Source organism: Apaloderma vittatum, unplaced genomic scaffold (genome assembly GCF_000703405.1).
Source record: "Apaloderma vittatum isolate BGI_N311 unplaced genomic scaffold, ASM70340v1 scaffold29254, whole genome shotgun sequence".
NCBI classification, from domain to species: Eukaryota; Metazoa; Chordata; class Aves; order Trogoniformes; family Trogonidae; genus Apaloderma; species Apaloderma vittatum.
This window is the reverse complement of record NW_009713675.1, coordinates 1-12,138: the sequence shown is the minus strand read 5'-3', so window position 1 is coordinate 12,138 and position 12,138 is coordinate 1. Positions and strand designations below refer to the sequence as shown.

Below are 12,138 nucleotides of genomic sequence, written 5' to 3'. Positions count from 1 at the left end.
CTCCTCAGGGCGGGCGGCGCGACCCGCGGCGAGGGCGCTTCCCTTCAGCCCGTTTCCTGAAAGATTCTGGGCTTCACAGCGTCCCGAGGTGTTTTTCTCGAGTTCTTGTAGTTCTTTACGGCGTTTTCACTTGGTTTCGGCACTCTTGGAGCCAGCCCCTCGAAGGCAAAGAGCGGGTTTCCTTAGGGAATAGCTGCCCGGAGGGGAAAAAAAAAAAAAAAAAAGGAGAAAAAGATATAAAAAAGCCTCCCTGTGGTGTGTTTTCACATTGGAGAGGCGTTGGGAAAGTTGTCTCTTTAAACGCTAAATTCCCTGTGGTCTCCTTCAGACCTTGATCTTCATTTTTTAGTTCCATATCATGTGACCTTGCTTGAACTTTTTAAATTTAAATCATTTTATGTGTCCGTATCATCTATTAATAATATTATTTCTATTCCCAAGTCTTTACATAAATTAAGATGCTCCTACTGATAAGAGTTCTCCAAAATAGGATGCTCCTTTGGTTTTTGTGTGGAAACTTCCAGAAGGTTTTTTTTTTGTCATTTTAATTGTCCTAGCAGCAGGCTTGGGTACTTTGATTGTATAAATACAAGTGTCCTAATGGAGAAAAAGGTACATTCAATACAGGGACAAATAATACAATAAATACTTCATTTTTTCCTCCTCTGGTAATCTTGGTTTCAAGTTCTCATTAAGAAAGAAGTAAAAATCAATTTAGAAGTCTCCTAGTTCTTATCTGTACACAGTAACATCACCAGAGGGAAATACTCAGGAGGAACACTTGGGAGACCGTGGTGGGAAATCCCGTATATCCGTGTTACCCCATAACCAAATGAGTGCTGGACTTTCACTTCAATACACAGAATTGGTTTGCTGCTTAACGCCCTGTGCTGAAACTCATTTCGTTTACTTTTACTGCTCCTTCAGTCACTTTTCTCCAGCACCAGCATAAAGGTTCCCCTAAAATCTCAGGAGCAGTGGGCAAGGGAGCACGTGTTGTCTGAAAAGAAGCAACTGGCTGCAAGTTGTGTAAATGCGAGCTGCTTTGGCTAACGTGCCTTTGTCACCTCACTGCGTGACCTGCCTGTCATTGCAGGAGGAAGACACCGAATTCTGACTGAATTTCTTAAGCTACAATGCTATTAGTGTTAAGAAATAAAAAGTAACGCTTTGAATAAATGGCAATATACGTGCATTAGTCGAAAGATCACAGAATTCAAAGTACCCTACTGAATTCTGGTTTACTGCACTTCAAAAACAAGGGGGCGTGTATTTTTTTTAAGAGACCGTGCTTTTGAGGAGGTGGGGCTATTTTTCTTCCGTAGGTACTGAACTGCAGTCATCCTGAGCACTTAGGGTGGTAATAATGTACAGTATTTGTATTCAGTGACGGGCTGCATTCTTGTCAGAGCTCTGAAGCTGTCCTAATTTCAAATTCAAACCCTCAACCTTGCCCATAGTATAAGCTTGATCTCCCCGTATCCTTTGTTAGGTTTTTCTTTTTGTAAAGTTTAGAGATAACAATTTATAAATCTGTTTAGAGGTACCTGGGTTAGATGTTGATATTTATTAATTTAATGTTATGGCTTATTTATGTGTTTTATTGAAAGTCTTACTTTCAAGGGATTATCATTTTAGGACATGTAAATAGTCAGAGGGGTATTCGGGCCCCCTTAAAGTTAACGGGGGCTTTTATATATGGTAGCAGACCGTAATGGGAGACTGTCTTACGATCGGCTTTACAACGAGACCAAAATGATCATTGCACAAATAATTTCTAGGTGGAGAGCTCCTTTGGGTCAATTATCCACAGGTTTTGAGGTGATAGCTTGGTCTAATTACCCCAAATCATTTGAGTAATCCGTGTGAAACCAACTTCACCGTGTTAAGTCTTAGATTTTTCTGTTTGATTCTTCTGTTCATTTCTTCGGGCAGAAGGTGGAAGATGGTACGCCCGGCTGCTGCCTTCCCTTAAAACTGCTGGGTGGAACAGGGCAGTCGTATCTTTACCTGAGTTGTTTGTTGGGTGTGGGTGTTTTTGGGTTTGTTTTTTTTTTAAAGAAAATGTTTTGATTTTTTTCTTACATACACCTCAGACAATTTCACTTATTTCCTATATTCAAACCTCATTCAAAAGTGCAATGTTTCGCTTTGTCATTGTTTATCAGAATATGTACGTTGGCAACTATGTCTCACATATCACAACTTTGTGTCCCTTGCTTTTCCTTCTGCTTATTGTTCTTCTTCCTGGATTTCCTATGAAGTCAGCTCTCTCCCCAGAAGCCTGGTAAAATAACACTTCTTATTTCCCCAGGGGTATTGACATGCATTTCATGGAGAGCTTCATCTTAGTCTCATGAAAATGGGGATAAACTATCTTGTAGGAGCTTAAAAAGAACAATGTGCATGTAGTGATGGTTATTTGGACTATTGCTCAAAGTACAAGTAACAAGAAGAGCTGAATGAACCGTTACAAAATAAGATTGTGAAGCTGACTTTTTAACACTTTAAATAAGGATACTGGGTGCTGTATTTTAGGACTTAGGCACCTGAGACTGTGCCGTGTAAGTGTTCATGGACACCAGTTGGAACTGGAGGTCTTTCCAACAGCTTCAACACACGTAGGGTCAGGCCTGTCATGAAAATACAGGGCATGGGGGTAGCTGGTGATGAATGTGTCCTTCTGTACGATAACTGTTCCGTTAACATTTAATGCTCAGGACTTCACATACTGAGCTAGTGCCTTCGGCGGCCTGCGCTGAGAGAAGTGGTGTGGACATCCGTTTAGTAAAATTTGGTAACAAATGGATAAACTGTCAGGTGAGCCAAGAGCAACTGAGTTAATTCGTGCCACGGTATTTTTGGGATAGCGGACCTACTTTTTGCTTTGAGCGGTGTCTGTCCAGTGCCCTTTTTATGTTGTACTACTAGTGATCACGCACAAAAAGCAGTGCAATGTTAAAAGGGCATTGGCCAGCAATACTATCTGCATTATTCGTTATTCTTATAAGAATCGCAAGTCAAAAGTCACTATTGTATGTCTGAGACCAGAAAGTGACTTGAAAAGCGATTATAAAATGGGGTTGACGCTAATTTATTTTTTTTTTTTATTTGTCTTCTAGTTACCTGCCAAAGAGAGATGTTAATGATCTTTTAATGACAAATACCATCAAGTCTGTGTGTTTCCTTACAATAAGAATCCACAAAGAGAAAGGAACACTGTAGAGAGTTCTTGTTTCCTCCAGTGTGTTCTAGAGAACTGTGACGTGCGTGGAGTTGACTCAGGTTGTTGCTCTGTGCGCGTGACACTCAGCATCTCCCCAATCCATTCCTCTGTTGCTTTGCATTCTGGTGTCAAGAATCTTGGCGCCTTCAAATCCTAGAGTTCTTAAACTTATACACGAAGTCACTGGTTTTGTAAAAAAGAAACACTGAGATTTATTAAATACACCCCCATTTCGATGGTGCTCCAGCATCCATGTGGTAGCCCTGGTGTTAATGTACAGCCGCAGTGTTGGGAAATGTGTGTAAGTGCATTTTAAAGTGATTCAGCACCTGCAAATGAGAAACTGTGGTGTCCAGAAAATGTTTCCTGTAATGCAGTTTAAGAACATCTGCGTGATAGCAGTTTAGAACCTTCGCTTGCTGTGAGGCGAATCTAAAAAATAAATACACTTGGAAATGTAGTTTCCAGTTAAAATAGCACCGCATTGCTTGAAATTTCTGGCGGATCTGTTGAGCATTTGGTTGGATGTTTTTCTCCTTTCCCTGCCTTGCCACTTCTTGGTCAGTGGAATGCCAGGGATTATGAATGATAGTAATGGCGTGAAATATGCGAGTTCTTGCGTGTCTGCCTCAGGACTTGGTGAGCGTTAACCTGACACAATTCTCCATGATCCACAGAAACCACTATCACCTCAACCTATTTTTTCCGATACCTATTTTGAGTGCATTGATTACTTGCCCAGAATTCTTGCTGCTAACGAATGCTCTGACTTTATTGCACTACTGTACTTTACAGCTAGCAGTGCAATAGTATTGTCAAAGCATCTGAAAGCAGAGCACGCAGCAAAGGCTTGAGTCTTGCCTCACAGTTCCTAACGCTTTCTTCTAAGCCTGTGAGTAAAGTAGAGATTTACATTTCGCAAACTGCCTTCTGGTGTGATCGTGGTACAACACTCATCATACAAATGGTCCGAACCTATAGCACTAAGGTGAGATTTTTTGCAGATGTGTGTTTCCTGAAATACAGCAAGAAGTATTTATAAAATAAAGGAAAAAAATGGATCCTAATGGAGGAACAAAGGAAGCAGTGCTTATAAACATGCTTGGAAATGGCTGATATTTTCTTTTGGAGTTAGCAGATTTTTAAGAGAAAGCACTCATACTGAACTCTATTAATATTTTCATTAAGCAGAATCTTAAAATTGTAGCCACACCATGGATAAGCATTCAGCTTCGCATTCTATTTTTAATGTCTTGAATCATAATAGTAGTATGGTATTTGTGGCTTTCTGGCATTCTGTAAATCTCAAATTATCCGTATGGAATATTTCAGGAGCAGAGCAGCTTCCTGGATCATTTTAAAAGCCGCCCATGTTCATTGTCTGCTTTCCTAATAGTTAATAAGCATACAGAAGAGTTGAAGAAAAGCAAAAAAAAATAAAAAAATCTTTTTGGGGCGTCTCTAGAAATGAAAACCTAGAATTGTTTGCTTGTGGCGGAGAACAGAAACCATTGAGCAGCTAGGAAAAAATCCCTCATGAACTCCTTAAAAAATACATAGTGCAATAAAAAGCATTTTATTCTCGCATTTTATCATGTCTGGTTTCTGGGTGAGGTGTGGGAAGGAGTTTTGTTGGGCAGATGGTAAGTTATGGGAGTAACGGGTGAAAGCTTTCCCTCTGATTTATAGATGCTCAGGGGCTTTACCAGATTTGCTTTCCTTTGCTTAAGCTATTATTTGGAAATTTACTGAAGGTGTGTACATCTGTGAAACATCATACGTTTTCGCTACACCAGAAAAGGGGATTTTACTTGTAGAATGCCTTGGATCGAGCACCATTCCTTGAGGCTCTGTGAAGTTCCAGATCCTCAGAGGCATTCCTGGCCGCTCCTGAAGGTGGATCTCAAGGCTGATGCTTAAAACACAAACATCCTTTTGGTGTCCAGACCTGACTACAGGCTACGTCCAAACGCTACTTTAGTTACCGCTACAGCACTGCCAGTTGGTGCTCGGGGATACAGTTAACAAATCGAGCCTTGTTTTGGTCCTTTAAAAAGTCAAAATGGTTACTGCAGGTTTAATCTCAATACAAATAGTGAAAACCAAGTTAAGTAGGCTACAAGCATTTTTAACTTGCTTTTGTCGTCGTCTCTTCTGTGACTGTAAAATCACCAAGTTATTACATTAAAAAATGCAGAAGTTGCTTGTGAACTGGGAAAACTGCCTTTCTTTAAAGCAGAGGTCCTTAATAGATATTAAAATTGCAGACTAAAATTAATTAAGTAATAATGCTATCAGCAGACTGTTCTACAAGGCAATTAGATAATTCTCTGGTGGCTTATTTGTCCCAAGGAAAGAAATGTGATGTCGTCAATGTTATTATCTATTTGTCAGTCTGGTTTACTGGCGAATAATCAAATGTATTATGGGCATTATAACCATCTGAGAGAATGCATCCCTAATATAATTAATAATAAAATCTGTTGATATGCTTGGATCCTGAACACTTATTCATTATCTCTGCTGTGTAAATAACTGAGTATTGCTGACAGAACTTCTTAGTGTTTCGGAAAAGAGCTCAACTAGCCCAGAAAAAGCTCCAAAAATTGACGGAAAATATGTTAATATCTCCAGAGGAAAAGATCAAACACCTCCTGCGTGCAGCGAAGATCAGTTTAGAAAAGATGCACGTTCTCTTCTATTGCTAGAACTTACCTCTGTGGTCTTCTGCTTAAAGACTTCATGGTGAGAGGCTGGGCACAGCAAGGCCGTGTATCAGGGAGCGCTGGAAACGCTTCCATGCGTTGTGGGGAGCTGCATGAAAAAGGTTCTAGCGGCAAGATGCAAAGAGAGCAGCTGGGTTGTTTGGGTCAGACAAATGGAAAAAGGGAAAAATTAATAGCAGCGTGTGTCTCCGCACACATGTAACTCTTGCATTTGGGAGGAAAACAGTGATGTTAAGTTTGAAAGTTTATCACTTTCTAGTTTTCAGGCTAGAAGCGTGTCAGCGTAACGGGCAAACGTTGGCTGATGGAGTAGCTTGGAGTAGTAGAGACTTACTCTTGTAGCACATGAGCCTTCAGGACAGAGGCATCTGGCTGCTGCTTTCCTGAAATACAGGAAACGCAAATGGTTGGGTTTTGTCTGCAATTTTTGTCTTTTAATGTACTGTGGCTGACCTTAAATATTTTAGTTCCAGAAGGCAGAATCCGATCTGGATTATATTCAACACAGACTGGAGTTTGAAATAATGAAAAGTCTTCCTGATAGTCCAGCAGCAGCAGAGGTAGTATTTTCAGATTATGTGAACTGATTTTATTGCATTTTGCTTGAAGTTGGTAATAAATGGGTAATTTTCTTTAATCCTAAAAGAGATGTGGCTGTTCTTTCATCTAGTAGTTAGGTTTTTTATTATAAAGTATTTTTGCATCATATATCAAGACGACTCACCTAATTTGACTTCAGAAAAACTCCCTTGATTTCTTGGTATGGTGAAATTCTCCCGTGTTTTGCTTTGAGAAATAAGTAGTAGTGTTAACACCTAAATTTAAGAGCCAGATTCCAATCTGAGCTAATATGCACCCTTGCTCTAAGGTCAAAGATAAACTTACTAATAAACAATGACTAAATTCAAATTTGAGGGAGAGATGAGAGGGAAAGGAAAACAATAAATGGCATAATGTAAAGAATTTTATAAGTAAGTCCTTGTCTCCATGTATATTTTAACATGTAGAGGGAAAATAATCTTTTTAGTTAGAAGTCCCTAACTTATTCCAACTCAGAAAAAACCATTAAAATTCACCAACACAGTAAATTCATCCTCCTGTATTTGTTGTGGAACCAGAGTCCTGCTGTTTTATTAACACCATCTATCATTTTTGTTTATGAAAACTTAAATGTATAGATGAAGCAGATGCTCACAGCTAGGCTTTTCATTGTAAAAGGGTCATTTCATGTTGGATTTTAGTGTGTCTAACGCCTACACTTTTAACTGGTACATGGCTTCGTTTTTTTCTTCTTAAATAATTTAAATGTACTTTTAATTTCTACGTAGGAAAATCCAGTCGCTCTCTTGGAAGAACTCTCAGTGGTGAAATCTCATTATAAAACGTTATGCATGCGGCTGGAGAAAATTTCCGTAGAGCAGAGAGAATCCATGAAGAGCATCCGCGCTGCTCTAGAGAACACGACGAAGCTGGTTCAGGCGTTACAGCAACACGCTGATCTTGAGGTAGGATTTTCATTTTAATCACTCGAGTCTCACTCCTGTGAATGCACATGTTATTTGTGTAACCTTTATGTCAGTGGGAGGAGTGCCACTGGAAACGGTTACACATGCAGACTCTTAGAAGATTATTAGAAGACCGTTTACCTGGAGAAGTGTTTGCAAGGTTGGAGCTCTTTTTGTTAAATCCCAAGCCTGACTCATCTCTCACCAGTTAAGCTACTGGTATTCAGTTTTCGAGTTGAAGTAGTACCATAATAGCATGACCGGCGTGACGCATATTTGAATTGTCTCATGGAAACTGATGCCTCTGTGCACAGCTGTGTCCCAGTTTTATACTGATGTTTGTTTTAAAAGTAGCCCCCTTAAAGAAATTGAAAGTGAAACCAATTTTCACAGGCAAAAGGCTTTTAAATGGCAAATGGATTTTCATCGTCTAAAGTGAGCAAGTTAAAAGCAAAGCACCGTAACATACGGGGTGGAATTGCTGTTAGTGCAAAGAAGTAAGTTTTTCTCAGTATATTAATGCCTATCTATCTATTAAAAAAAAACCCAGACAAACAACACGTTCTCCTAAGGGGAGATACTGCTTCATTACAGTTTTGAAGAGGTTGTGAGAGCATTAATTTTGTCCCTTCGCAAATACAGTGATTTAGATTGAAAAAGCCACTTGATAGTCTAGTGGCAAAGACAGAACTGGTGCGACTAAAACACATTTGCAGCTCTCAGCTCCCATTTTAATGTTCTAATGGCAGCGCCCTGAGATTTTGTTCAATCTCTCAGCAGCTCTAGACAAGTTACTGGTAAGTCTTTACAGCTAAAATGTACCATATAATGATTTAAAAGATAGTAGTTACATGTCACAGAAAGGAAAAAAAATATTTTCTCTCCCAGTGTTCCAAGGATATGCTGCCAAGAATAATTTCACATTTTGTTAAATGGGAGACTCTTGTCTCTTGAGTTATATTTAGATTTTCTAGATAAAGATTTTCTTGTACTATGTGTATTTCGTAAACAACAAAAAAAAAGGATTAAACTGTTATGGAGAAATGTAAGGTTTTAAGTGAAATATTTTTTATTGAATAATTTATCTTCGTTCTGTTGACTCACATATAGCACTGATGTTAAAGCAGTCTTATGCTTGATTTTTTTTTTTTTTTCAGAAATACTTAGTTTGTAAATTTGCTTTCATTTGAAGGAAGGCAGGAGTCTACTATTTGTGTAACCCTTTTCTCATGGAAACTAACAGCAAGTTCTTCTGTAAATATCATCACACTAGGAACTGAATCTATCAGGTCTCTTTTTTGTGGGTATTTTTTCGCACCTCTGTCAGAAGTACAGGCTGCAGCACAGCAGTTAACCTGCCAAACTGTTGGAGTTGCTACTGGAAGAGGTAATTAGGCCACAGAGTGTCAGTGTTCCAGAACCCATTAATCCTGAGCAGCTCAGCTGAAGTCAGAAGGGCTGGTTTTGTGACTTAATACCTCTCAAATTAATGGAGTTTTTCAGAAATGGCACTAAAGTTTCTAATAAACCTTTTCTGGTTTTATTGTATTCTGATTAAGTTTATGATTTGTTCCAGTTCAGTTGTCCATGAAAGAAAAATTGGCTTTGATGGAAGACCCTGTTCCCCTTAGTTTTCAGTTGGAATACGTTTATTTTCAGAGACACAGTTGATCGCTCCTGTCTAATGCTAACGCGTTTGGGTGGGAGTGAGAAGGTAACGGATTCACACCAATGTATATCAAAATAGAGAGAAATCGTTAACTCCCTGTAAAATATTAAATAAATTTTGGAATATGAGTAAGTATATGCTAACTGTAACGCAGCAGAACCTAGATCCAAATAATACTTTTTAACAAGTCAGATATTCTCCCGTAGCTACTCCAAGCACAAACTTCTAATATAATTTTATCTGCAAAGATTTGGTCTGGGGCTCATATTAAAAGCAAAATACTAAAGAAGGTTAATAGAGTGTAATTATCTTACTGGCGTCATGTCTTTCTACGTGTTTTCTTGCTGCCCACTATTCTTCTGTCACGAGACTCCTCGCTTTCCGTCCCTTTATGTTGGTTTGCATGAAAGCCAGCCAGGATCTTGCAGCTTCATTCGCTCTTTGTCTGCAAGTATCTTCTCCTACCTTGACAAATGCTCTCAAGTTCTGTCTTTCCATTATTTAATTCTGAAGCGCTTAAGACAGAGCTGGCATAAGCCAGGCCTAGTGCAAAACCATAGCTCTATACTGCAGCTGCTGAGGCCACTCTAATGGGTATCGGTCCCTGTGTTGTCACTGAGTGTGTTTTGAAGGCAGAAAGAATGGCAAGATGTCCCCGAGGCCCTGGGATTTTGTCGTCAGCGCTGTATTTCTGGCGGAGGAGTGTTAGATGCAGCTACCTTCAGCTTGTCAGAGCTGTCACCCTCGGAAGGTTGCTTCAGAGCAGGAAAGCCATCCTTCTCCTTCGCTGCACGTGCAGTGCTTTCGTACCGGAATGCAAAGGAGAAAGCTGAAGAGGCTCATCTGACTTGCATATAAATCCCTCTGTATCCATTTTAAACTTATTTTCATTTGAAACCAGGATTTGGTTGATGCCTAAGATTTTACTGTTGACTTCAGTGGCTGCAAGATCCTTGGTCATCCGATAGTAAAATGCAATTACTAATGCAGAAATGAAATTGTAAAAAATATCATTTCTAAACAAAATTCTGACATATCTCCTGTTAATTTTTAGCTGTTATCTTCAGGACCTACAGTCCCTAGTTCCCCTGAAGGTAAGTGCTGGAAGAATAGTCTTACCACTGTTTTCTTTTTCGTTTTGGGTGGGGTTTTTTGCCTTGCCTGATCTCTCACACATACACCCAGTCCCCACCTACTTAGGTGGGGGAACAGAATCCATCTCTCCGTCTCCAATACTGAACTCATAGCTCTGTGCTATTTAAACATATCAAGTTACTAACTAGAATTCAGAGAGGAATGAATTAACCTGGTTTACTTTCTGAAAATGCAGATATTGTAAGTAAATTCAGCTTACAAACAAGGGCTATTTTACCCCTCGTACAATAGGACCAAGTCTCACAGTAGCTGAATAAGGCTGAGACCTAGGTATGGTTTCTGAGCTCTGTTATTTAAAAAACATAGAGCCTATGATGCACAGTAAATCTTGTTTTCACTCTCAAGCACTAGTAAGTCCTGCTTTTATGTGAAGAATTTTGACTTTAATATAAGAAACTGACCCCTTAGTTACATTCCACACATAATTCCCATGTCTCTGGGAGTTTTTCTTGCTTTTGATGGTACTGAAGTGGATACGGTTGTGTTTATGGTCTGGAAGAAATAGTGATCTAGTCTTACAACAGAAATGTTTTGTTTAATTCACCTATCCCTATTTAGAGAAAAGAATTTTCCTAGTTCTTAAAAAAAAAGCAAGTTTTAACTCAAGAATTCTGTCTCTCTAACCCTAAGGCTGGATTAGCAAATGACTGTTGTCAGTCTGAAGTAGCGCAGAAACGTTGGTGACAACCTGAATAAGCAGATTTACAGAGCACTCGCAAAAATCATTCATTAAACGTTACATGTTTTTTAGCCTTTTTCTGCCTGTGTTGCTAAATAGTTTACTTTTGTCTTACAGAGCAGCACTGAGTATTTCGCAGATGAACAAGATGAATGTGAAAGCCACTGACTTGAAAGAGCTTCCTCTTGCGGAACTCGACAAACAAGGAAATGTGAAATGAGTTGTGTGAATGTGAGCTCAGCCCATTCTCATCTGACACCCGAGCATCTTGGTCATAGCTCCTGGATTATTAACAAGCAAGGAGTTCCCTGTTGTCTTGGAGTTGCAAATCCACTGTTGGAACGCTGTTAATGCTTCTGCCTATGTTCTGTTCATAATACTTAAAATGGGAGAGTTAAAAACCATTGAGGCTGGTATTTTATCTTGAGTATTTATACTATAGTTGATGCCTTATTTTTTTTTTTTTAAGAGTATTGTTAGCCACGTGACACTTCTGTATTCTTGCTTACATTCCTGAGTGGAATTAATTGTACTTACATTCCTGAATAAATGATGAAAGCTAAGGTCATGGTTTTACTACTCTTTTGTTTACGTGCCTCCTGGCCCTGAGCGCTGCCCTAACCCTTGAAACTGGTCCCTGACCCTTTTAATTTTTCTTTGATGGGAACTCTCTTGGTTTGGTTTTCTTTGTTAGTTTTTTAGGGTTTTTTAACAGTCCAGCAAAGCTGCAGACTCACAGAACAGCTGAGCTTGGAAGGGACGGATGGAGATTGTCTGGTCCAGCCCCCTGTCAGGGCTGAAAAACTCTGAGGGTGGAGTGTTTGACCACCCTCATAGTGGAAAAAAATAAGATTTTATGTTTAATTTTTTTATGTTTATTTCAGCCTGATTTGAGAGAGTAAGATATCTAAAGTTTATGAAGTTCCCACTGTTTTTTTGTGGAAAAGGGTGGCTGTCAAAGGAGAGAAATGTAAATTGGTGTCCTTGGGAAGGGAAAGGCTGACTTCTGAATCCATCAGTGAACTGCTTGGTCTACTCAGTTTGTTGGGAAGAGGAACAGGTTCTCTGCTGACGAAGAAAGGGGAGGAAGGGACAGGGATAAGTTGATTTTCCGACGCCCGCTGCCCCATCTGCCCTTTCGCCTGCACGGCTGCCACCGCTCCACAAACTGATGGAAG

At 39.5% G+C, this 12,138-nt stretch overlaps 1 protein-coding gene across 1 annotated transcript; it reads left to right on the top strand.

The window, feature by feature from the left end:
• The first annotated feature begins 6,425 nt into the window (after positions 1 to 6,425).
• SKA2 (spindle and kinetochore associated complex subunit 2) lies at positions 6,426 to 11,180 on the top strand. The gene is made up of 4 exons (XM_009868463.1): positions 6,426 to 6,512; positions 7,281 to 7,457; positions 7,532 to 7,617; positions 11,078 to 11,180. The coding sequence occupies exons 1-4, from the start codon at positions 6,477 to 6,479 to the stop codon at positions 11,178 to 11,180; spliced, it is 402 nt and encodes a 133-aa protein (XP_009866765.1). The 5' UTR covers positions 6,426 to 6,476.
• The last annotated feature ends 958 nt before the right edge of the window (positions 11,181 to 12,138 follow it).

Excerpts from the sequence above, each read along its gene's own strand:
- SKA2 (XM_009868463.1), top strand. The coding sequence starts at position 6,477 with ATGAAAAGTCTTCCTGATAGTCCAGCAGCAGCAGAG. Across the intron at positions 7,458-7,531 it reads AGCAACACGCTGATCTTGAG|TGGGAGGAGTGCCACTGGAA; the intron begins GTAGGATTTTCA and ends CCTTTATGTCAG. Across the intron at positions 7,618-11,077 it reads CCTGGAGAAGTGTTTGCAAG|AGCAGCACTGAGTATTTCGC; the intron begins GTTGGAGCTCTT and ends TTTGTCTTACAG.